The following is a 27753-nucleotide window of genomic DNA, read 5'->3' on the forward strand; positions in this document are numbered from 1 at the left end:
TTACAGAATACATCTTTTACAGAATCACAGTCTTTAAGAATAACTTCAGATGGGCTAAAAGCCAGATAAACCAGAACATGCCACCCCCCCCAAAACAGTCTTCTTTTTCTTGAAAACAAACCAAAAAAAATAAAAAACAGGAATAGGAGAAGATACAGTCCTATTGTTGAGGACCAAATTGTTACTATAACACAGAGAAAACTGAGCTATTCAAATCCTAACTTACGGCCTTCTTTGACATTAAAAAAAAATGGTTTTTAAACTAAAAGGGATTTTTGTAATGTGATTCAGAGAAAATGAAAATATATGATGGGCAAATTATTGGTCACTTTTAATGAGTTTCTGTTGCTGGGTCTGGATGCCATCAAAGGATTTGTGCATGAAATTAAAGAACTTTTATTAATAAGCTGGAATAAATCTTGAAAACTATAGGGGCGCCTGGGTAGCTCAGTCGGCTAAGCGTCCGACTTCGGCTCAGGTCACGATCTCGCGGCCAGTGAGTTCAAGCACCACGTTGGGCTCTGTGCTGACAGCTCAGAGCCTGGAGCCTGTTTTGGATTCTGTGTCTCCCTCTCTCTCTGACCCACCCCGTTCATGCTCTATCTCTCTCTGTTTCAAAAATAAATAAACGTTAAAAAAAAAAATTAAAAAAAGAAAACTATAATAGGAGCCAAATGACCAGAGAAAGGAAAATATCCTGAGTGTCAAAAAAAAAAAAAAAAAAGAGGAAAGTAGGGACCCTGGATTTTGTTGTATATTGATAAGCTCAATCACAACTCCTAGAAATGCTCCAGATAGAATATTAAGCAAATGATTTCTAATCAATTCAAATGGATGACTGTGGTTCCTAAAGAGAAACACAAGTTCACCAAGAGCAAGAAACACTAAACTATGCTCATTTCCTAATTTGATGTTTGCCTGCTTGCTCTATCAGGGGAATAGAGCAGATGAAATGTCTTGATTTCAGCAAAGCACTGGGAAGTGTTTTATCATATCCTTGAGGAAAAGGAGAAATTCAGGCAGGACGATGTGACTCTTATGAGGATCTGTACCTTGTGTTGGAAGTCTCCAGAGATGAGCCGTGGTTTTTTGTAAGAAAACTGAAGACGAGTGTAGGACACTTGGCGATTTCCTTGGAGTAGGGAGTTGGTAGCTCATGCTGGGAATAAATGAATCACGATTAACATAATAAAATGTAAAAATAACAAGTGTAAAAAACTTTTTACTAATCCAACTGAGAGACATCTCATAAGTTTGGTTTACATGAAGTTAAATTTGAGCCAATGTTGTCATTTGCTTCTTTAAAAACACTGTAACTTTATTTTTTTAAGTTTATTTATTTATTTTGAGAGAGAAAGAAAGCATGAGTCAGGAAGGGGTAGAGAGAGAAGGAGAGAAAGAGAATCCCAAGCAGGCTCTTCACTGTCAGTGCAGAGCTCCACATGGGGCTGGAATCCACAAACTATGAGATCATGACCTGAGCCGAAGTCAGGCACTTAACCGACTGAGCCACCCAGGCACCCCCAAAAGTACTATAACTTTAGGCTGCATTAATACTTCCATTTCAAGGAAAAAGTAGTGATAGACAAAACCACATATTTATCACTTTTTGTCGTTAGTCAAGTATACCCCCAAACCCTGTATCATTTAGAAAGGACTTGAGACTGCTAACAAAATACATATGGTATAAGTGGTTAAGAATAAGCAAAAGTCTGTCTTCCCACTAAATTGAAAACCATTAGGCACAGACCATCCCTGAGTCTCCAGTGCCTGCAAATATTTGTGACTGAAATAATACAATGAAGGTAAGTTAATGATAGGATAATATAAACAGGTCAGGAATGAAGTTAATCCATAGATAGGTATACTGGAAAAAATCTGTGTCATTATTAACATAGGCCACAAATTCACTTCTGAGCTTCTTAGCAGCCAAGGCAAGGAGAAAAATATATCCAAAGATCACTGTCTCCATAAAGTAAAATCTCATAATTTTTTCAAAAAGCAACAGATGATGCATTGGCTTGATGGATTATGGGATTTCACTCATCTTCAGAGTTTTCTTACAAAAAACCACAGCTCATCTCTGGAGACTTCCAACACAAGGTACAGATCCTCATAAGAGTCACATTGTCCTGCCTGAATTTCTCCTTCTTTCCCTCAAGGATATGATAAAACACTTCCCAGTGCTTTGCTGAAATCAAGACATTTCATCTGCTCTATTCCCCTGATAGAGCAAGCAGGCAAACATCAAATTAGGAAATGAGCATAGTTTAGTGTTTCTTGCTCTTGGTGAACTTGTGTTTCTCTTTAGGAACCACAGTCATCCATTTGAATTGATTAGAAATCATTTGCTTAATATTCTATCTGGAGCATTTCTAGGAGTTGTGATTGAGCTTATCAATATACAACAAAATCCAGGGTCCCTACTTTCCTCTTTTTTTTTTTTTTTTTTGACACTCAGAATATTTTCCTTTCTCTGGTCATTTGGCTTCCATTATATAGTTTTCAAGATTTATTCCAGTTTATTAATAAAAGTTCTTCAATTTCATCCACAAATCCTTTGATGGCTTCTAACATAATAAATCCAGACCCAGCAACAGAAACTCATTAGAAGTAGCCAAATTTATTCACCAAATTGCAAGAAAAATCTCCTGGAGAAGAATTTTCTAAATTTTCACATGATACTTCATTGAACAAATACAGTGTGAAGTGCAGAGAAACTCTTATAAATAGTAAATTGGTTAAATGTTTTTTTGTTCTTCAAGAAAGTAGCAAAAGATTGGGGCATGTGGGTGGCTCAGTTGATTAAGCATCTGACTCTTGATTTCAGTTCCCGTCTCACGATCTCATGACCTCATGATCTCACGGTTTTGTGAGTTCCAGCCCCACGTCAGGCTCTGGGCTGACAGTGTGGAGCCTGCTTGGGATTATCTCTCTCCCTCTCTCTCTCTCCCCTTCCCCAAATCATGCTGTCTCTCTCTCTCTCTCTCTCTCTGAAACTAAATAAACTTTAAAAAATAAATAAATAATTTTTAAAAAGAAAATAGCAAAAAATCACAGTTTAGTGAAAGCAATCCCATGAGTGATCAAGGCAATTAGGTTAAAATACACAGGTTGTCAGGAGTCATGTTTGCTCTAGACCCTGTGCTGTGGTGGGAAAGATGCAGGAAAAGAAGGAAATGTATATCTCCAAGACAGTCCTTTTTGAAACCAAACTTTTGCTAGTAACTGAGCAGTGAAGAATTTGAATTTGGATTCCCTGGCAAGAAGTGACAGTACAGATACTTTATGTTGACAGCTAAATCTTAAATCTTTTGTTTAGATGCGAGAATAACAATGGGCCTGTATCAAACTTGGAGAGATGTAGGACCAAACTGCGTATGTGTAAAGAACAGTAACAGGGCATTGAGGAGGGCACGTGTTGGGATGAGCACTGAGTGTTGTATGTAAGCGATGGGTCATGGGAATCTTCTCCCTGAAACCAAAAGTACACTGTATACACTGTATTTTAATTAACTTGACAATAAATTATATCAATAATAATAATAAAGAATAGTGACAGCGAGAGTGACAGATGTGGACATTGTTTCATATGCTAAGTAGACAAAGAACAGAGCTGAGTGTAATCTGAAGACTGACAGGAAGGTCATGAGGATAAAAGCAGCCCCAAATATCTGAAAAACTAACACTTGGAGGAGGGAACACATGTGCTTGTAGTCCAGAGCCTGACCCAGGACCTGTAAGTAAAGGGCATGAATAAGGAGACTTGAATCAGAAGGGAAGTAGTCTTCCCACAGTAGCGTGGGCTATGCCAGTACTGTGCTGCCTTAGTGTTGGGAGAGTTCTGGACGTTGGAAAGGCTCAAAGAGGAACTTCACAATCATCTATCCATAATGTTTTAAAACTAATCCCCATCTAGAGAGGGAGCTCAGTCAGAAATCCTTCAAACCACAAGGATTCCCTGATCCTGGGGTGAGAATCAGACTGAGCATGTCCTCTGCCTGTGGTTAGTCAGTTCCGGGGGCTGCTCTGAGGGGAGGCTCTCGAAGTCCTGATGGGTTCTATTGCCTTGTTTTAGTTCATCTCCATTACCCATAGTCCTCTACAGAAACATACTATGCAAGCAGAAACAACTAGTTCCCATACCCTCTAATTTCCTCATAACACCACACAGGTAAAATGCCACATTTCGTTTTTTAAAACTGTTAGCTGATGACCCTATTTTTGCAACTTCACAGAAATTACAGTGATAGTATTTATTGATTAGGGTCTTTATTAATATTTAGAGCTCATTGCACCTGAAAAGCAGAATCATGCAGTGTGGTTTTTTTTAGTTTCAAGTTTTTGCATGCAGTGCTTTTAATCAAATATTCCAAATCACCTTTAAAGACACCAAAAATGTCATATTTAATTTTTATTGCTTTGCAATGGAAGCTGAGTGTGCTGTGGATAGATTTCATGTGCAAAATGCCCTTCCTTTATGGAAAAATTATGCAGAAAGGACATTTTGCAAAATGCCAAGTTTAGAAAGAAGGGGTAAACTTAGGAGGATGGAAGAGAAAAGTGGGCTCCAGCCAGTCCTCTGATAATGAGGCTTTGATTTCAGTAGGCGGCACATCTTCTAGGTAAGTCATGTCAGCCAGTGGATCATGTTTGGTCACTAATGTTAGCATGTGTACTCCAGTCATCCTAATTCATGATGCACTCACGAGGCTTTCCATCACATGTACTGAAACACACACTTTATCACAGCAATACTTAAAAATGTATGAAAAATCAAAGGCAGGGCTAAATTTCCTTCAGAGGATATTTCTGAAGAATTGTTTTCTTAAAAAAAAAAAAAACTCTCTATCTTCTTCCTGTTAGCATTCTTTATTTTAAGCCCATGATTCCATTCCACTTAAGACATTAAAGACCTCCCCTCCCTTAATGCTTTCTTCATAGTTGACTCACATGGACAGTTATACTATGGAGAGCTTATCATCCACCAAAATACTTGCAAAAAACACTTTCTAGGTGGAAATGTGTGGTAGTTTCAGTCTGCAAAGCCCATGCTGTTAATTTGCCTCCTCGTTGAGCTAAGTTCATTGAAATGTCTACTGTAAACATCAGCTCCATTTCTCCTGTCTTCATTGCATTATTCATAATTGCTTGTGAGTGGCCGGGGGTTGTGTGTTTGTGTGAATGACATTGTGTAACTTGCCATGGTTCATTTGGCAAGCATCAGCAGAGCTTTTCTGAATGCTTTATTTTCACATTATTTTAATTCTTGCTAAATGAACCCATGCTTAAAACACAAGTTCTGGAAGCTGGACATCATCTGTTCCTTAAGCATCCATGATATTTCCAGGTAAAGCTTTTTTGGTGTGTTTTATTATTTGCCAAATTAAACCTGACAAACTGATTCTTAATTAACCCACAGAAAAAGTTGATGGTAGTTTTCTTGAGTGATAGAGGCCTTTGAACTGGTAATATTTTTGTATCATAAATATCCTTCTATGCATACAATAATCTTTGCCATCTAAAGTTTTAGACAAAGGTCTGCATTAAAGATAATTTCCTCAGAAATAACATATAAATTATTGCTTTCGGCAAAACAAAGGCCAATAGCTGTTACAGGATATTTCAGGATTAATATTTAAAACAAAAATGTCCATATTTTTTCAAACTGATCTTAAAACTTACCTGACTAAGTTGGTGACTCATGCCAAAATGGGCCATTCTCCAGCTCCCAGCTCCTGCCTTCCTAATCTTCCACTATAAGTACCTAATTTGTGTGTGTGTGTGTCATTGATCCTTCAGCAGTCTAGTGAAGCTTATGAACCATTCCTAAGAATAATGTTTTTAAATGTATAAAATACATGTGATTGTAAGAGAAAAAAATTATATTGAAATACTGTTATTAAAAATTTGAGCAATTTTCTGGTATAGTAATATCTATACTTTTTTATTAATACATTTTTTATAAACCTAGCAGTGGCTCTAATAACTACCATAAATAATCTTGAACTAGCAATGAGCAAAATATGTATGCAAGATGAAACGATTATGGTTTCATCTACAACTATAAAATGGGACATGACAATATCTGTGCCTTCTATGAGTAACGAAGTCACAAGTACGGCTAATACCATCGTGGTTTGTTGCCATAGTTAGTGACAAAGAGGTCATTTTTTTCCCATCCATGCTCACAGCCCTCCTAAATTCTATCCACAGACCCCTTGGAAGTTCATGGACCCTGGATTAAGACACTCTGCATCCAGTGACTCTTGCCACTGCTTCCAATTTTATTCAATCGGTAGAGAGGTGGAGTGGGGTAGTGGTCAGTTGTCAGCATAGATCTGTGTGAGACCCTCAAGAGCAATGATGTCAGCAGAGCCACACTCACACCCCAGTGGTCTACCATGTCACTGCCAATGAGCCCAGCGTCTGAACACTGTCACCTCAAAGGGGTCATTCTGTGTCAGTTCACTGCTTTCTCCAGCCAGGGAGTCTCTCTGGAAATACTACCAAAATCCAATTAGTAGCAGAATGTATTTGTTATTCCCCATGATGTCATTCTCCAAGATCAGGAAATGTTCCCCAAATATCCTTTATGTTCATTTGCCTAAACCTTATATGCTCGGTCTGCACTTTCCCTAGGAGAGCGTGTTCTCTACATTCATATCCTCTAGGAAAAAAATACTTCCATCCCTTTAAACTGGTGTTGTGCCCATGATTTAGACCCACAAGTCCATGTGGATGTTTAAAACTGGATTTATCCTTTTCTCAAAATCAATTTTGTCTTCTGACTTTCCCGACTTTGCTCCTCCTGACTTCTTAGGTACATCACAGTAACTATATGTGGAAACCTCAGACTTTTCAGCCCCTGCACCCCCTTCCCAAACTCTACTGCCCAATTTAATAACTATCGAAGTCAAGGAGCTCCTATGTTTACAGCTTCCCTCCAGTGTCCCTCTCTATCCCCTTCCCATTTCTACCAGTTAGTTTACAACCTAACTTGGATCACCATTACTCTTGCCCTTGCTTCTCAATTACTCAGATAGGTCCTAACACATACTGCTGTCAACTTGATTTTCCCAGAGTGCAACTCTGATGATAGTTCCCTGTTCAAAAATCTTCAATGGCTCCCGGTTATCTACTGAACTAAAGGCAGGCCCTGCCATAAAAGCCTCTCCACATCATGGCCCCAGACTCCCAATTCAGCAACTGTCTTACCCTGTACTACAAACTTGATAATGCTTTGTTCATGAAACAGGAAACAGATATTTTACCTCATTTATTTTTTGCCTTATTACCTTTCTTATGTTGTACTCTCCTTCTGAAATGTGTTTCTCCAGAATGTCCTCTTGTTGAAACCTTACCGTTCCTTCAGAGACAATCCAATCTCAAGCATCACCCATTTATGAAGAGACTTTCTTGATGTGCTTCCACCATTCCCAACTGAATAATGGAACCCCTCCCCACTTTTAGCCTCTATAGCATTTTTCTTAGCATTTATCAGCCTCTACCCTTCATTATGATCCAGTACAGTAGTCTCCCCTTAACTGCGGGGAACACCGGGGATGCCTGAAATAATGGATAGTACCAAACCTTATACATCCTATGTTTTTCCTATACAAACAGACCCATGGTAAAGTGTAAGTTATAAATTATTCACAGTAAGAGGTAAACAATAATAAATAATAAAATAGAACAATTATAATAATATTCTGTAATAAAAGTTATATAAATTTGGTCTCTCCCTCTCTCTCAAAATACTGTACTCAACCTTCTCCTTCTTGTGATGATATAAGGTGATAAAATGCCTCTGTGATAGGTGAAGTGAGGCAAATGACACCAGCATTGTGATGTAGTCTTAGGATACCTGTCAGAAATAGAATCATCTAGGGGCATCTGGGTGGCTCTCAGTTAAGCTTCTGACATCAGCTTAGGTCATGATCTCATGGTTTGTGGTTTTGAGCCCCGCATCAGGCTGTGCTGACAGCTCAGAGCCTACTTTGGACTCTGTGTCTCCCTCTCTCTCTGCCCCTCACCCACTCATGCTCTCTCTCTCAAAAATAAATAAACATTAAAAAAATTCTTAAAATGTATAGGATCATCAGCTTCCGTACTATGGTTGACCACTGGTAACTGAAACCGTGAAAGGCAAAACCACAGATAAGGGAGGGACTACTATATGTTCATCTTACCAACCAAAATAGATTTTTTAAAGTTTCTATTTAAATTCCAGCTGCATTAGATTTTTAATCCCTTAAAAATAGACTGCTTAATTTATCCCTTGTACCTCAGTAGTGTTAGGCACACCATTTTTACAATGGGTACTCAGTATATGTTTTCAACTGAACTGAAATGATTCCTATGCAAAAAATGAATTTGCCGGGATGACCCACTTTACACTTTTCATGTACTACTGAAGGATAAGCTAGCTAGCATGTGTTCACTGACTCTGATTTATTGATTAATTGGCAAATTTTAGTGATGCTGTGCTTGCACTTGGCCTTCCACCCACACAGTCTCATGCACTACAGTGCTGCTTCCTCCCCGGCCATTCCAATCATTGTGCTAACTCCTGCTGGGCATTTGGGGCTCAGTTTGGCCATCATTTTTGCCGGCAAGGCTTCCTAACCCCAAGTCTGGCTTCATGCTCATGCAACCTGTGTGTTCCCATGGAGCCCAGCACTTAGAAGGTTACCACAGTTGGTGCCATACTTTGCTGTCAGCATCTTGAAATTTTTTTTAAACATCTTGAGATAGTTTTCAACAAAGGGCACACATTTTTACTTTGACTCAACTCCACTAACAGAGTAACCAGTCCTACCTAACCCCTCCTTTCCTGCATATTCCTATTGTCCCCTATATTTTCCCAGTCTTTGCAGTCATCACTCAGAATTCTAATTTTCTGTTTACATCTGTTGAATGTTTATTTAATTTAATATTATTTAATTTAATTTAAATTGAATTCATTTACATTAAAATAATTTAATAAATTTCATATTTATTTAATTTTCTGTTTATTACTCTTTATACCTCAACAAACCCTAAACTCTTTCAAGGCAAAAAAAATCTTATTATTGTATCCCCATGACTCAGCCTAGTATTATATACTTAATATTTTCTGGTTGAATAAATGGATGAATGGTTGAGGGAAGGAGGAATTAATGAATTAATGAATGTATTTGTCTATCGATAGCCCTTTGGGCAGCCTGAGCAGTGAAGGTCTTTGGCTTGCTGTCTTCAGATGGCTCCTATAAAAATAACAAAATTCTAGTTAGGAAACTATGCTTGTTAGAAAGGAGTGTAAGATTGGCTCAAGAAAGGGGCACCTGGGTGGCTCAGTTGGTTAGGTGTTTTGACTCCTAGTTTCGGCACAGGTCATGATCTCACGGTTTGTGAGTTCAAGTCCCACATCGGACTCTGCACTAATAGCATAGAACTTGGGATTCTCTCCCTCTCTCTCTCTTTCTCTCTCCCACTCTCTCTCTCTCTCTCCCTCTCCCCTGCATGCTCACTCTCTCTCTTTACCTACCCCCGCTCTCTCGCTCTCTCTCTCTCTCTCACACTGTCTCTCTCTCTCTCTCTCTCAAAATAAATAAACTTAAAAAAAAAAAGATTGGCTTAAGAAAGAAAAGGAGCAAAGTAGTGACATGAAGGAAAAAGTTTAAACAGCACCCAAATATTATCGAAGAAGGAACTAGCAAAGGACTCATGGTATAGATCTGTTTTGAACACAAACACAGAGAGCTTCATGAAGCTACCATTGGGATGCTCTTGAAGGAAGAAGATACCTTAGTGATTAAATAATGCCCTGCTTGCTTTTTCTAATGGTTTCTGGTCAGCCTGGATTCAGAGAGCATGCCTAGATAACAGCCACTCACAAGAGGGGAAACATCTGTCACTGTCTTTATTTGATGTTGTATCATCCTCCCAACTATCTTAGTGATCGCTGAATTTCGTTTTCTCATTAGTAGCTTGGAGGTTTGTAGGTGCACTGGAATTTCATTTCTGGCTTACAATTTCCATTTCATGAAGGCCAATTTAAGGTGTAATTCAAAGTATCCTGAATTGTTAGATACAGGAGTGAAAAGTATGGTGAGTTGTTATTAACAAAGTATACTAGGTTTTTTTTCACTAGTAGACTCCTCCTTTGAGACTCATCTATTTGAAATGATAACTCCTTCCCTCTCAGTTTGAAGAGATATAGAGGTATCCCCAAAAGTCTTGCAGAACCAAGAATGTTACTGCCATTCTTATCTATCCACAGTTATTCAGCAACACTCTGCGGCAGCTCAAGGACAAACAATGTTGGAACCCTCTTTCTGCTACACAGTCTTGGATGAGTTAAAAAATGTTCTTAATTCTCAGTTTTCATATCTGTAAAATAGGAATAGTGATATTTCTATTTGTGAGGATAACATGGATAACACATGTGAAAGTGGCTTAGCACCATATCCAGCATATAGGAAACCCTCTATGAGTGTTAGTCATTGTTACCAGCATACAGAACATAGGCAGTTATGAGCTTCAACTGATTCTGTTTTGGGATAGGTATAAAGAAATAAAGAATACATGGTATCAGTGAAAGGTCCACAAACTTTTCCTCTAAAGGGTCAGAGAGTCCATATGTTAGTCTCATGTGCCATACTGTCTCTGCCACAGCTACTTAGCTCTGTAGCTGTAGCGTGAAAGCCACTGTAGACAATACATAAGCAAATGAATGTAGTTATGTGACAATAAAACTTTATTTACAAAAAACAGACTTCAAGATCCAAATTTATTCCCTAGGCCACAATTTACCAATCCCTGGCTATAGGTCCTTGGGAGTTCCCAGTCAAATGCTATAGAAAGACTTGGACGACTTGTCAGGGCAAGCCGAAAGGAGACATGGACGAACTCCACTGCCATACAAAAGAATGTGGAAACTGGGGCGACTGGGAAGTTAAGCTCTTGATTTCAGCTCAGGTCATGATCTCATGGTTCATGAGATTGAGCCCCACATCGGGCCCCATGCTGTCAGTGAGGAGCCTACTTGGGATTCTCTCTCCCTCTCTCTCTCTCTGCCTCTCCCGGACTCATGCTCTCTCTGTCTCTATCTCAAAATAAATAAACATTAAAAAAAATAAAGTGGAAACTGGTATTTTAGGGGAGATTACTCTATGCGCTTCCCAGAGATAGGTAAAAGTAAAAAGTATGTCCTAGAGCAAGTAGCTCAGGGATTGGTGTTTCGTTGTTGTTATTGTTTTCAATCTTGCATTTCAGGATAAGTAACTTCAACTTTAGAACAGAGGCTTCTCCGGGGTGCCTGGGTGACTCAGTTGGTTAAGCGTCTAACTCTTGGTTTCAGTTCAGGTCATGATCTCATGGTTTGTCAGGAGTTTGAGCCCAGCACACAGCCTGCTTGGGATTCTCTGTCTCCGTTCTCTCTCTGCCCCTCCCCCACTCATGCGGGCTCTGTCTCTCTCAAAATAAATAAATAAACTTAAAAAAAAAAAAGAGCCTTCTCTTTTTATTAAACATTTTCCTTGGGAACTCAGCTCCCCCTCTGGATCTTGAGAGTACCACAATTTTAAGAATGAAAATGTCTGTAGATTGATTGGTAGAAAATGCTGCTTCTCACTTCTGCACGCTATGACTGCCGTATGAATAGACAGAGCTGAGGAGTCATTTCTTTAGCAGTTTGTAAGGAAATGGAAAATACATGGGTAGCAGAAAAAATCATTCCCTTCCCTTACTGTTCTTATGAATATTATAAAGGAATGACAAATATCCATAAACAAAATTAGACTGTGAAAATGAACCAGTGGCCTAGTAGTGGCTTAGAACACTTGATGGGTCGGGGCGCCTGGGTGGCGCAGTCGGTTAAGCGTCCGACTTCAGCCAGGTCACGATCTCGCGTTCCGTGAGTTCGAGCCCCGCGTCAGGCTCTGGGCTGATGGCTCAGAGCCTGGAGCCTGTTTCTGATTCTGTGTCTCCCTCTCTCTGCCCCTCCCCCGTTCATGCTCTGTCTCTCTCTGTCCCAAAAATAAATAAAAAAACATTGAAAAAAAAATTTAAAAAAAGAACACTTGATGGGTCACCAACGATGCCACATGTGAGGTGGATTCTGCCTCTTTGAAAGGAGATCAGCTGCAGCATGTACTCCTGGGGTAGGATGGCAAGAACACACTGGGGCCTTTCTCAGGATCCCCACTTGGGAAAGGATTTATGGGAAATTCACACATTCTTAGTTGCAGACATTTAAATACAGCATGCAACACACACACACACACACACACACACACACACACAATTCTCTTCATCAACAAAGTTGTAAAGGAACTCTATGTGCACCATACATCATATTATATTTTACATTCAAAATGGCTAGTCCCTTCCAAGGTTTTTATTATTTAATTAGTGCCATTTCAAATGGGTCTGGTGCTTTAAACTATAGAAAAGAAATGAAGTCTGTCATGATAAGGCAAGTTTCTTATCAGATTTCTCTCTTTTTTTGTTGTTGTTTTACAGTTTTCTCCTTGTCTTTGGTTGCTTGATTTTGTCAGTGTTTTCCACCATCCCTGAGCACACAAAATTGGCCTCAAGTTGCCTCTTGATTCTGGTAAGTGATACATATGAGCAAAAATGTGTATAAAGTTTATATAAGAACTGTGTATAATATTTATGCTATGCATTTTATCCCACCACAAAGTTCCATCTAGAAAAAAAAGAGTTACTGTGAAGTATAAAACTTTCAAAGATCACTGAAATATTGGCCTACCATTTTACCTTTTAGCCAGTCCTCAGGAATATATACAGATATTCAGCATTACTATTACATAGCAATATCTTATGTTGCAGTTACATCAAAACCAGAAGGCAGGACTTGGAAGCAGTTTTACTTATGTTTATTTATTACAATAAGCAAATTATAAGAAGAATAAAAATATCCATGAGGTCTCTCATTACATTGCTAAAAATTAAAAGGTAGAGAGCATTTTCTAGTAACTGCAATGTGGCAGTAGGTAAGTGTAATTAGCCAAGAACTAGGAGAATATAGCACCTCATAAGAAAACAGAAGGCTCCTTCATGCTCTTTTCGACCAACTCAGACTACATTCTGAGTTTTGCTGCTAACACAAGTCACCTGGTAAGAAATTCTGCAGTTAGCTCTGTTTCCATTATGCTGTCAATCCTCAACCATACAGAATTGCTCAATTCATTTTAAAATGGAAAAAGACCCCAAGATATTTTAGTCTGAATTATTCTGGGCCTTTTAAGCTCTTTTACTTTCTATTACAACTAAACTGTATCACTGTATACTCAAATTGCATCTGATTGAAAGTTTTGTTCATTTACATCCATTTTGATCCAGTCACTTAGTCCAAAAAATATCAGACTTGACAGTCTCAGAACTGTCTCAATGAACTATAAGTTGGAACAACTCACTTCTATAAAACCTTGTGGACTACATAGAAGGAAAGAAAAAGAGGGTATGGGGTAAGCTGCCTTTTATGTGCCCTAATAAACAGATATGGGTTATGTACAGCAATGAACATTTAATATAAGAAAATTATCCTTACCTTGAAGATGAAGACTGAAAGATCTCAACTCATATAAACTGACTGGAGGGCAGCTGTTCTTGCTACCTATGCTTTCAGTTGGCCAGTTTGTGCTTAAAGTTACCAAGACTTCATCAAGTCTCCGTCCTACATCAGGGAGAAATCATCGTTGAGCCTGGAACCAATCTATCCCAATTTGTTTCCATACAAATTGTGCTCAGCGGTATATTGTTAATGTTGAGGATGCTATTTCAAAACCAAACATAGAAAACAGACCAAAAAGCACACTGGGAATTTGCTTCACTTATAAGGTTTCCATTTGGGTAGCAAGTGGGCTTTTAGCCTTATGCACCCCTTTGATAACAACAAATGATCTGAGTCCAAGGTCTAAGGCACAGCTGGCCTTTAAGTTCATATACAGAATTACAAATAGGAATTTTAGATTGAAAAAGTACATCTGATTTTTAGACTCAGAAACATGAAAAACTTGGTCTACTGCATGACCAATGATTATGAATGAATGAATCAAGCATTAAGAATCCCATAAAAAGGAATTTTTCACAATCAGGTCAAGGATTCAAAATGTTAGGTTTACATCGTTCAAATCTCCGAAACATAAATTCAGCCTTTGCTAATGAGTTTCTAAATAGTCCAAAGAAACATATTCCTAAAAATCCCAAAGCTGATTTTTACCTTGATTTTTAAAACTTTCTGAGCAGTGAACAAATTCATGAGAGTTTAGTAACTAGGGTGCATTTGAGTAGATAAGAATGTAGATGTTGTCACATATTCCTCAGTTGTTTTCTTTGTGCCACCTTTATTGAGATATAATTGACATATAACTTTGTGTAAGCTTAAGGTATGCCACTTGATGATTTTATACACATATATATTGCAAAATGATTGCCACAATGAAATTAGTTAACACTGCATAATCTCACATCGTTACCATTTTGTGTGTGCCTGTGATGCGAACTTCTAAGATCTACTCTCAGCAGTTTTCAAGTATACACTACACTGTTCTTAACTATAGTCACCATGCTGTACATTAGATCCTCAAAACTTACTTATCTTATAACTGGAAGTCTGTGCCCTTGGACCACTTTCACCTTTCCTGCCTCAACCACCAGTCTTCTCTGTTTCTATGAGTTGAGGGGTTTTTTGTTTTTTAGATTCTACATATAAGTGAGACCATACAGTATTTATATTTCTCTGACTTATTTCACTTGGCATAAGGCCCTCAGGGTCCATTCATGTTGTCACAAATGGTGAGATTTCCTTCTTTTCAAGGTTGAATAATATTCCAGTGTGTGTGTGTGTGTGTGTGTGTGTGTGTATTTTCTTCAGATATATACCCAGAAGTGAGACTGCTGGATCATATGGCAGTTCTATTTTTAATTTTTTGAAGAGCCTCCATACTATTTTCCATAGTGGCTGCACCAGATTGCATTCCCACCAACAGTTCTCTATTCTCCACATCCTTTCTTGTCTTTTTTATAATAGCCATTCTAATAGGTGTGAGGTGGTATCTCACTGTGGTTTTGATTTACATTTCACTGATGATTATTGATATTGGGCACCTTTTCAATTGAGTACCTGCTGGCCATTTGTATGTCTTCTTTCCTCCCTCAGTCTTGAATGCCTTTGGATTTAGCAAAGCAGAAACCAGTCCCATTTGTTTTCAGCAATGCAGTAATTGCTGCAGATACATGTTCTCAGAAAGGTTGCTCTACTTCCCTAGGGAGAGTGCTTGCTTATTCTCCTATTGTTGCACTATAGGGATAAATGGTCAAGGTGTATGTTTTAAACCAAAGCACACTCTTAAAACCTACCTAGAAATATGCAGACTGTGTTGCAGGTCTAAGGTTTCCCTGATGTTATTCTTCTGCATCAACATTTCTCCAAGAAATATGTTTTATTTAAAGGTTTCATGCTCTCCTGAGTTAGCTGAGTGAATGCTAAAATACACACACACACACACACACACACACACACACACATACATCATGTAGAAAAAAAAATAATTCAAGTATAAACTTTGTTTTTATTTTTGTATTAATTAATAAAATGAAAAAGCATGCATGTTTTAATTCTTTTTCACGATTAATCTAGGATATCATAAAAGTTCAGTTGGTTGTAAAATATTGGAAAAAGCCAACAGATACCTTCTTAATGGTTTAGGGAATCTCATTTATCCTTTTAATATGTATGTTTGAGACAGTTAATCTGATTTGAAAGTCTGTCTATCCTCTGAACATCTAATCAAACAGAATTCATAGAACACAACTCTGACTAGCAATGTTTTTAGTTCCCAAGATAAAACATATCTAAAGAATTGCCACCCAAATAGTCATATGAATGGCTTTTAAAATGTTTGCAAAAATTTATAATAAAGTCACTTTTGTATACTTTTGGCCACAAATAAAGCACCAGAGAAATAAGTTTAGAACAACTCTATGTAAATCATACATCACGGTTGTATATTTTTTCATAGCTCTGTCCCGTGTGGGTTTTTTTTTTAACACTTTAAAAGATGTTCCCATATTCTAACTGTAATTCCATTTCTGTGGAAGTAACAAGCACCCACACTGCTGACGGAGCACATGACAGGCCAGCTGGCTCCTGGACAAACTTGCCAAGCCCCTCTGTGACATTCATGCTTTCCACCTGTGTTTGAGGGAACCAGTCTTTGGACTTGGTCTTGCTCTCACAGAGTCTTTGGCTCTCCATCTCCCATCCCAAGGGAAGAGGCCTCATCATTCTCATCTAGAATTGCACTCCCAATGCTACTTATAAACTTGTGACTTACTGGCCTTGGTTACCAGCCAAATGGATACACACAAATTCTGTGTGAATTTGCTCTTTTATTCTTCCCAGCTGTGTGGACTGAGGTTTCATACTATGCACCAGGTTCCCTTATGGCTCTCCACAGAAACATGGCACACAGCCCTAACAATGTGGTGTAGACTCTGGAGCTGGGTACAATGAGTTCAAATTCTGCTTCTACCACTCTTTATATGTGTGCCTTTGGGAAACCACTTCTCTGTGCCTTAGTTTGCTCGTCTGTTAAAAGTGGATAATAATACAGCCTACTTCATAAAGTTGTTGTGAGGATGACTTAAATTCAAGTGCTGAGAACAGGGCTCAGCACAGAGAAAGTTGGCAAATATTGTAACCACTGGTTCTTCCATATTAGTGAAGCCTAATAAGGATAGTGAACAGTGGAATATTTGAAATTGCTACATTTGAGAAAATACCACACTTTTCTAATACAAAACAAGGATCTTTGCTAGAATTTTCTCACCACAAACATGGCTAATTATGGCAGCTTTCTTTTTTTCTATGACAGCTTTCTATACAAATGTGTTCATCTAACTAAAAGTGACTCCATGGCACACATTCACCATGAGGCCTGTGTTCATAACAACCACTTACTTTTGGTGACTAATGAAACAGATTTTTATTGTTGTAGTTCTTTGATAAATGCATCTGATGAAAATGCTCATGGCTTCGTAAGTTCTTCCCTCAGTATCTGCATCTGCTGGGTGCAACGTGAGGCACGGATAACTAGATCTGCCAGAATGGCTTGCTCTGCCCTCACTCTGCGGATAACATGTATGAACTCAAGACTATAATACAAAACTGTGTACCCACATACCGAAGGCAGTTCAAAGCTGGTGTTAATTTCCTATGTCTTGTAAAAAATTCTTCAAAACTGAAGGGGAGCTAGCTAGCGTTTTTTAAGTACCTTTCATTTATCCGACTCGTTGATTTCTTATTAAAACAAAAACAAACCATAAAAACGTTCAATTTAAGTAGTAGTCCTCTCATTTACCAAATGGCTAATTACACTGTGCAAGATCATGCACTGGGTCTAAGACAGAGCCAAGATGCCATCTTAGGCCTGGCTGATGAAAAGCCTGGGCTGTCTTCTCAGTAGCCAGCAACCTCATATTCTCCTGCCTCTTAGTCAAGACTGACAGGTACTACCAAAGTGCATTTGTGCTGCTCACAAAGGTGTAAGGCTTCTTTTGGGCTCTCTCTCTCTCTATATATATATATGTCAAGTGATGCCTACAATCCTTTTACTTGGAAAAAGTTAGGTTTTTTTTCATAGAAAGTGTACTTACTAAGTTATCATAAATGGGTATATCAGTTTGGACCACTATAAGTTCTTTGTATCAAGAATTCTAAATACTGCTTTGTAAACAAGCAAAAGCCTGATCCGTGGGGTAAATAGTCAAGTATAAAGTTGTATTTTCTAGTCCCAGCTCACATTACTCAGGTTATCGTAGTGCTGTTAAAGGAAACTCTTCTCTTTCCAGGTTAAACTATTGTGGAAAGTTTTGTTTTGGTTTGTCTTGATTTCCTTAGCCTGAGGTCATATATTTTAGCATTTTGTATCCCACCTTCTTAAGAACAATGCTGTTTAGAGTGCAGTTCCTCTCCACTGGATAACTTCTGGCCTTCCAGATTAGTTTTAGAGTAGTCATTCTAGGGCTTTAAATGCAGGTTGTTCAACCCATTGAAAATAGATGATCTCTCCACTTAATGAAAGTGATGTGTATTATATGTAGAATTTTCTCTGAAGGTGGTCATTTCTAAAACTGCCCAACCACAAGCAATCAAAAGAATGCCATTATCATTTTAAGGAAGCTAGTGAATGTCTTAGTATATTTGCTTCTCTACCCTCCTGCTGTGTTAGAAAGACTCCAAACCACAAATGGATTGTGCAAAGCATCTGGTCGAGTACTCAAACACATGGTCAAATATTCAGGTTTTCCCAAACATCTGGGTGTTTGGCACCTTCTAAACAGAGCATATGCAGATTTGCTAGTTTTGCTGGTTTTGCTTCATGTAGTGAAGCAAACATGGGTTTGCTGTTTCTTTGCACAATGAATCAGTTCCTGAATGTGTACAAATCCGATTTCGACAGATCTAATTATATACTAAATGCACTAGTGGAGCTTACTATTTAAAGAAAATCTGTAGTGAATTCTTTTGTAAAGTGAACAGTCCCCTTAAAAAGCTAATAACTACATAATTAATCTGTGTTGCATGTTTGTTTTCTTTTTCTAATATGGGTGCATGTGGGGTTTTTTTAATTGCTATATAAGCATCCATCATCTAACATGGCATTGAAGAATTAGAGGTGTGGCCACTTCCCATCTATCAGTATTAGGAGCATGGAACATCAGCCACAAACACATGTACTAGTCCTTGCAAAGTAGAAACGTTTGTGCATAAAATTATATGGGTTTGATGTAGAAGATTACATTAAGTCTCTACATTTAAAGTTCTGGCATTAAACATTATAAGAGAAGATAACAAAGGATAAGGATAAGAATCCATTTGAGGATATTAAATCGTATGTTTGTAATGGAAGTGACAGAGTATGAGATATTAAGCAGTCAGATATGAGGAATGAGTGATCCTTCTTTATGTTTATCACATCTCTGTAATTTACTGCAGAAAGCTCTCAGAATACCCCAATGAACATTGAAAACTGCAATTATTTTCCTTTGCTTGTCTTTCATCAAGAAAAATGCAAATAAACTTTCAAATGATTCATGGAGACTAACAATCCTCATCAATCTGCTGATGACTGAAAAGAAAGAGCAGGAGTAGTTTAACACCTACGCTGAATCTTAACTGAGGGATAATAATATAGTAAGTTATCCTGTGAAAAGTATTTCAGATACCAGAGGAAAGGCTTGTTCGAGTTAAAGATAATGAAATTGTGCCTGAAAAAGACCACATCCCCATCTGTAGTCAGGAAAGCAAGAACTTTACATATTTCTGATGTGAGTATCAGTGCCTGACCAAGTGGCCAATCTATCACAGAGCCACCCTGAGAAACTCTGTTTCCAGACTTGAGGAGCAACGCAGCAGACATCCTTAGAACTGTGAATGAACCACACTCCATTAGGTTCACGCCAATGCTGATGTCCTGAGCTCCACAAAAGTATATTCAGCTGAGAAAGAGAGAAGCAAGGTGATATGATGAACACCAGAGGGCTCCTAGAAAATAACAGAGTCCAAGATGGTTGGCAATGGAAGGAAGAACACTCTTCTCTTACTACCCTTCCAGGCTTAAGTAATGTCCACCATTTGAAACCTGGGTCAAACTTAGTTACTTGCTCTTCCTGGAATAAACTGTGTTTTCCTTCTAATTTCCTTTGGCATGGGTTACTTGACATTGTATCTCCTCCCTTATTCATTTATTTAACAATAATTATGCAGCATCCATACAAGCAAGGCATTCTGTTGGGTGGTAAGGACATGGCAATGAATAAAATAGGCAAAATCTCTGTCCTCATGGAATGCACATTTTTATGGGGAAGATCTACAGTAAACAAATTGTCAAATTGCTATATTAAGTGTTATAAATGAAAGGAAAGCAAGAAAGAGGAATGGATAGTACATTTAGAGGAGTCCACTGGAAAGGGTTGCATTATAGCAGAGACTTAAATGAAGGTGAAGCAAAAAGCCATGCAGAGATTAGAAGAAAGAACATTCCAGGCAGATGGAACTTCAAGAATAAGAGCCTTGGGCAGGAGCATACCTACTGAGCCAAGGAAGGGCAAGAAGCCCAACAACAGCTGAAGGAGACTAAGCTGGGGATGAGTGGGGAAAAATGAGGCACCGGTTGGACTAAAAATTTCCTGAAAAGAGGCTCCAAAGCCAATTCAGCAACAGCCCTTAATATGGTGGTACCTGGTACAAATTATCAATAAATATTCTATGAAAGAAGAGGGCCAGTTGTTTAATTGCACAACATCAATATTGAAGTTTCACAGTATCGTAGATACAGCACCAAAATTAAAACAAGATGCAATACCTGACCTTAGAAAGCACGGGAGTAGGATTGAAGCCATTTAGGAAGCAATTGAAGTCATTCATACGAAGCATGATGGAGCCCTCAACAAAACAGAGGCACTGTGAACTGAGGAGAGGAGATGAACTAGAGCAATATAGATGGTTTAGAGGTTAAATCAAAACTGTAAATTCCGAATCATTGGTCGGTGCCTCACAGAGAGTCTGGGGAGGGCTCTTCTCAGAAGTGAGATATTCTGCCCCTCGCATACTACATAGCTCCAAATTGTTTGTTTCCTGCCTCATTTCAGATGCTATCTTCTCTCTGTAGATTTCCAGATATTTCCCTGGATCCTGACTAATTAATTCACTGCAGTTTTAACTCAAATATATATTAAAAGTTTCCTATACTCCAGTCTGTGCCAGGGACTGGAGTCTCAAATACAAATAAGACATTATCCTGCCCTGGAAGGATATCATAAAGTATATTCTCATCTACAACCTCTGACTGAGTCTAGAGCAAATTAAAAGCCTGGAAATCATGGGTTTGCAAAGAATAAATGGCGAAGTTAGGAGATGAAATAAAAATGGGTTAATTTGACATTTTTTTAATTACCACTTTGAGACATAAGCACATGAGAGAATATACCTTTCCCATCTGTTTCTCATAAAAGTCACAAATAAGATTATCAAAAACTATTTTCAATATAGATTACTACGAATCGTACTCCTGTATTGAATATTGGGTTAGTGCCGTACAAAACCAAAAGCTGGAAGCAATGGGGTGGGTCCCCTTTCCCACACAGGCAAACATCAGGGGTCACAGTTAAGGTGAGAAGACACATCACACTTCTGCAAAGTAGATTAGAGAAAAAATTTCCAAGCTGTAAATGGCAGCTTGACAAACACCATTACAGGCTGGATTCAATGAAAATGCTGCAGACCTGGCTTCCTCTGGGGCTATAAATCACAATGAATCCACAGAACATTACTGGAAAATGGAGAACAGGAAAGAGACTGTGAGGGTGACAAGCCCTCCAGCCTTGGCTTGCCCGCAGACTAATTGAGGGAGATTCAGTGCTGCAAGATCGCAGCACCATGGGAAAACCTGGAAAGCCCTCCTCCCGAAAGAACACAGAAGAATAACATTCACAAAGAAGTGCAAACCCCAGACCCAGACCACCTTTGGGCGAGGTCAGGAGTGGAGAACGTGAGGAAACACCCCCTCCCCGAAGTGCAAGTGCCAGAGAGGACCCACTCTCTCACCCTCCCCACCAGTCACTCTCTTGAACGTTTTTTTATTATCTTTTTAATTTTTAATATTTATGTGTTTTTGAAAGACAGAAAGACAGAGCACAAGTAGGGGAGGAGCAGAGAGAGAGAGGGAGACACAGAATCCGAAGCAGGCCCCAGGCTCTGAGCTGTCAGCACAGAGCCCAACGTGGGGTTCGAACTCACAAGCTGCGAGATCATGACCTGAGCCAAAGTCAGTAGCTCACCAACTGAGTTACCCAGGCACCCCATGAACGTTATTTTTTAAATCAGGTGAAATCAAGGATGACTCAATGTCAAAAGCAATCTTAAAAGAAAGAGGGGCGCTTGGGTGGCTCAGTCAGTGAAACATGCAACTCTTGATTTCAGTTCAGGTCATGATTCCAAGGTCGTAGGATCAAGCCCCATGACGGGCTCTGTGCTGACAGCATAGAACCTGCTTGGTATTCTCTTTCTCTCTCTCCCTCTGCCCCTCTCCCCTACTCACGCTCTCTCTCTCAAATAAATGAATGAATGAATGAATAAATAAATAAATAAATAAATAAATAAATAAATAAATGTTTTTAAAAATTAAAAAAAAAAATAAAGAGAAATCTCAATATAATTGGAGGTGTTATGTAGAAGTGTACGGGTGGTGAGCCTCCCTGACTCTTTGACTTCATGCTAATAATGACTGGAGAACCATCCGTGTAAATCTGGACAGTTTTCTGTCCTACTTGGCTGACCCATCTTCTTTCCAGCAGGCTCCTTCCTCAGTCTCCTTCTGGTTCTCTTCTGTTCTGATGCAGTTCTCTACAAACTGCATGTTCAGCATGGCAAGGGCCAACTGACGCAAAGTGGATTGTATAACCAGGTTGGGGAGGTTGTCTGTTCATAGAGTTGGAGAGTCTAAGCTGGGGGTCAGAGATGAGAAGCACCCAGCTACGTCTGAGGGCAGAGGTTGTGAGGACATACATTTCCTTGAGTCACCTCTACAGACAGAAGGATATTTTTTTTCTTTGCTTTATCTTGTGCTGCTTGCTGATTCATTCATTCATTTATTCACTCATCAAATATTCACTGAGCACCTACCAGGTATGCTGTGAGCCAGAAGCCTGGCACACATCACACACCAGCTGTACACTGAGATACTCATACAGTCCCCATCCTTGTCTGCGATGGTTCTTTAAGGTTATTTTTCTAGTTAAGTCAGGTGGAGAATTTTGACTATTATGCGTATGCAGTCTATTCTGTTTCCATAATGCAAATCACCTCATATGCAATTGTAAATAGGGTAACGATGTCAACGTAACATGGAAGCTAAAGATGATTTTTCCCAAATAACAGCAGCTGAGCGTAAAGCATACCAGCCTAGCTCAATGCAGCAAAGCTGAAAAAGTACAATACTGCCCATATCCACTCTTCAGGATGAGCACTGGGTGTCTTATGCAAGAGATGAATCACTGGGTTCTACTCCTGAAGCCAAGACTACTCTGTGTTAACTAACTTGAGAATAAAAAAATTAAAAAAAAAAAAAAAAAAACACAATGGTGCCCATATCCTCCTTCTAATTTTGGACACTTGCTCTGCCTTGGAAGCACTTATAAGTCAATTTTCCCTAATCTTATGCAAAAGACACAAATGTAAGGTTAGAAAGGAAATAATCCATCTTTAATATCACTGCATTTTGTGCAAAGCCTATGCCTTCCTCTCTACCTGTGACATGTGATATAGGGCCCTTGTCCTCATGATCCAGCCATCTGTGCCCTTCCAGACATCCCCCTCCATCAAGCTATCTTCACATTGGTGTAGGTGAAGTCTGGAATTATTGCAGCATTTCCTTGATAGAATTTGATAAATCTTTTTAAATGCACTAATGTCTTATTAGGATTGTTGTTTTCACTAGATTTCTTTTTTTAAGTTCCATAGGTTTCAGGGCGCCTGGGTGGCTGAGTGAGTTGAGTGACCAATTCTTGATTTTGGCTCATGTCATGATCTCATGGGTCATGAGTTCAAGCCCTGGGTTGGACTATGTGCTGACAGCGTGGAGCTTGTTTGGGATTTTCTCTCTCTCTCTCTCTCTCTCTCTCTCTCTCTCTCTCTCTCTCCCCCATCCACCTCTCTGTTTTCCCCAGCTCACCAGGAGTTGTTTCTTTCTCCTCTGTGTTCTGGGGTCCTGCACAGCTCAGAGAGAATGGTCTATAGCAGTGGGTGGTCTTTAACAGCGTTCATTGTCCTCCACTATGATCACTGATTTCCGAAGATGTATTTCATTTCTGCAAGACTGAAAACTACATTAGAATAGGGACTATATGTTAGTAGTCTTTATATTTCCTAGTATGCCTGACAGGGCCTAGCATATAGGAGATGTTCAATAAATGTGTGAAAACTAAATGTCCTGGCCATCCAGTCTAAAGAAACTGGTAGTAATTCTCCATGTGTATCCCTGTTTTGTTGTCTCTATAGCATCTACCATTATTTGATCTTTGTCACTGTTATTCATTATTGATTTCTGTCAACACAATACAAGCTCCATTAAGAGAGGCCCTTGTTTTGTTCATCACTTTCTCCCCAGTGTCTGGGACAAAAGAGGTACTTGATATCTGGAAGAAAAGAGGTGCAAAATAAAACTATTAACATACAAAATGAATGACTAGAACCAGATTTTACTCTCCTCTACTCATACCAGGCTTTTTCATGATTAGTATATAAGTTCAGTGCCTCCATGGAGACATAAAAATACTCTGGTTTCAATTAATCTTTTAATTTTAGCAGTATGAAATTCCAAAAAGCAATTTTTCACTCCTTTGGAAGATCTATAAAGGCAAATATAATTAAGCAGTAGAACACAATTTTCAAAATCTAAAATACAAAGATTATTTGCTAACTTTCACCTCTTCTTTTTTCACTCATTCTTATTTTCTGCTGAGTTTCAATACCCTTTTGAATCTAGGATAATCAAGTATTCATGTTATTAAAGCAAGTACTCTTACCTAATATCAAAGCAGGCTGATCATTGACATTAAAGAATAATAGTATAAAATGATTCTGTAGCCAACATTAAAAATGAATAAGATTGGGAGGCTAGGGCATCTGGGTGGCTCAGTCAGTTAGGCATCTGACTTCAGCTCAGGTCATGATCTCACAGTTTGTGGGTTTGAGTCCTGCATCAGGCTCTGTGCTGACAGCTCAGAGCCTGGAGCCTGCTTCGGATTCTGTGTCTCCCTCTCTCTCTGTCCCCTCCCCCACTCATCTTCTGTCTCTGTCTCTCAAAAAATAAATAAACGTTAAAAAAAATTTTTTAAAGAATAAGATCACACAACAAGAGAGATATTGCAATGACCTAGTCAGTTATTCAACACTAATATAATTTAATTACAAAGTCATTTACTAATGACTAAGTCATTCACTAATGATCTCTGAAGGCAAAAGAAATAGGGACTAAAGTCTCCAAATAGCTTCCTATAATGGCATTTTGGATTAACTGAGCCTAATCAAACTGAGACATAGTTATCACTTCCTCCTCAGACCTCACATAGTAACATTGCCCATATTTCACTTTTGACACGTATTTTGCTTTAAGCCAGGCATTAGACAAGCATGTCTTTAGTGCCTATTATATTCTAGGCTTTATGCCCTAGCCTTTTCCCTAACCTCATGTAAATTATTCTGTCTAGAGTTTTTAAGAGAGAGTGAAATTCCAAACCATTTTTTGAATTAAAAGGTCCAATTTCTTACCTTGAAAGAAAGAACCAAAAGTGAATGAGAGAACCAAAAGTAACTGGAATTAGAGAGTAGGTGATCTATAAATACGATGGAGTAATAGAAATGTGTAAGAAGGGGAGCCCAGGTGGCTCAGTCGGTTAAGCGTCCAACTCTAGATTTTGGCTCAGGTCATGATCTCATGGTTTGTGAGACGGAGCCCCATGTTGGGCTCTTCACTGTCAGCATGGAGCCTGCTTGGGATTCTCTCTCCCTCTGTCTCTCTGCCCCTCCCTGGCTTGTGCTCTCTCTCTCAAAATAAATAAATAAACTTAAATTTTAAAAAATTGTTAAAAAAAAAAGGAAAGAAAATGTGTAAGAAGAACAATTAGTTACAGCAGAGGAAGTAAATGATTCTCCACTGCCAGTTGGGGAAGGTGTCCAGAGGTGGGGATATTTGAGCTGGGTCTGGAATCACAAAGGTCTGGGGCAGTCTGGCCAGATTTAAGGTAGATGAACAGAGAGGCTCAGAGGAAGGTTGGAACCAGACTGAAAAGAGCCTAGTTTTCTAAAGCCATTTGGATTTTATGCTGTAGTGATGGGAATCAAAAAAAAAAAATCTTTTGATGAATAGCACAATGACTTGATCAAATTGGGTTTGAGAAAGATAATTCTCACTACACCTTGGAGGATAACTGAAAAAGAGAAGGAGCAGTGGAGGACAGGAGAGAATGGAGGCTGCTGCATTGCCCTGAGTCATATGGTGAACATCTGGACTAAAACAGAAGCAGAAGGAATAGAAAGGAAAGGCTGAATTCAGGGGACTTTTCTTTTTTAAAAATGTTTATTTATTTTTGAGAGAGAAAGAGATGAGCAGATAAGAGGCAGAGAGAGAGGGGGACAGTGGATCCAAAGTGGGCTCAAACTCAAGAACCATGAGATCATGACCTGAGCCAAAGTCAGACGCTTAACGGACTGAGCCACCCGGGTGACCCCAGGGGACATTTCTGAGGCCAAGCCAACAAGGAGTAGTTGTTTAAGGTGAGAGATTGGAGGTGAGGATGCCTGCACTTTCTGACTTTGGACTGTGGTTAGATAGTGATGCCATTATGCAAGACTGAGAACACAGAGCATTCGACAGGTTCAGAAGAAAGGCTACTTTTAAACATATTAATAATATTTATCTATAGTCCAGGAGATATGGCAGTCTATATTTGGAGATCATGGATATGTAGGGAAATGAAGGAAACCTGAGAGGTGGAGAGTGAGAAAATTGTACAACAGTAGCCACCATTATGATGAGTAAACCGTTCTAAGATCAGACCCAATATTACTGCTCTTTGTTATGCCATGTCCCCTAGAAATCTTAATGCCAAGCACGCCTTCTGTCTAAATTTAGACTTGAGGCATTTAATTAGGTGCCTTCCCAGGACATGGCTTACCACCTGCATCATCTTCAATGCTAGCATTTAACTAGTTAGAGTATTAGCAGACAGCAGTCTTCATCCAAAGTCTAGTGGTCCTGAGTGATGGAAGCAAAATTGTGGATAGAGCCTTCTTCCTTTAAAGGATGTATGGATCAGTATTGCACTGAAGACTAAGGGAAATTAATTAATTTGTTAAAAACAAAAACAAAAACAAAAACAAAAAAACTTTAAAGGGCTCACTAAGAACCATTCTTAAACCTAAATGTAAGATTAAAAAGCCCTGAAGCTTTAGGGGAATCACCTGATGCTGTTCATTGTCCCATATGACAGAAGATTGGAGTTCTCCCAGAAACAAAGCACCTTGGAAAGCTTAGTTCCTTTCCTCTACATAAATGTCCAAGGTTGTGTGGGATCAGTGCTTTGCAGAAATCTAGCATCTTACCCGATATAATTTCCCTTTCCAACGATCATTGGATGAATCAAAATTGCCTCCTAGCACTTCATAGGTAATGTCCTGCCCTCTTGAGAACCACTCACTAAGCTATTGTGAACTGTAAAAAGTCAGCCCTTAGACTTAAGCCTCTGACATAAATAATCCTGGTCAAATACCCGAGCAACAAATTATTAGTAGAAGAGTTCAGTCACAGGCACAAGTATTTGCACCATTAGGACAGAATGATTGCAAAGGGAAACAATTAAAAAAAAAAAAAAGCTTTAGGTTGCCTACATATGTATACTTCCCTGATGCATCATCAAATGATAGCTGGAGATTTAAAAAATCAAAGTTTGAGATTTTAGGAGATGAAAGCAGGAAAGCCAAAGAAAAGGGGAATTAATTGTTTGGGAAAGTCTCCAAGAAAAATTCATCTGAAATGAGGGATTACTCTTTCTCTTGACTCAGTAACATTCAGAAATATAGAGGGATGAAATAAAACCTCAACATAATCTGACCCTCACCAGAGCCAGAATTCATCTTTATGCTTCTGTTGACAGCCAACAACTTTTTGTTTTTAATTATAA

General features: G+C 38.8%; 1 protein-coding gene across 3 annotated transcripts in view; it reads left to right on the forward strand.

Moving 5' to 3' along the window:
• Nucleotides 1-27753, forward strand: part of KCNQ5 (potassium voltage-gated channel subfamily Q member 5) — a 519096-nt gene that overhangs the window by 328585 nt on the left and 162758 nt on the right. For all 3 annotated transcript variants that reach the window (XM_058734458.1, XM_058734459.1, XM_058734460.1), the window contains exon 2: nucleotides 12508-12598. In XM_058734458.1, the coding sequence (XP_058590441.1) occupies nucleotides 12508-12598 (91 nt within the window). The remainder of the gene's footprint in view (nucleotides 1-12507; nucleotides 12599-27753) is intronic.

This window comes from Neofelis nebulosa, chromosome 6 (genome assembly GCF_028018385.1).
Source record: "Neofelis nebulosa isolate mNeoNeb1 chromosome 6, mNeoNeb1.pri, whole genome shotgun sequence".
Lineage (NCBI taxonomy): Eukaryota > Metazoa > Chordata > Mammalia > Carnivora > Felidae > Neofelis > Neofelis nebulosa.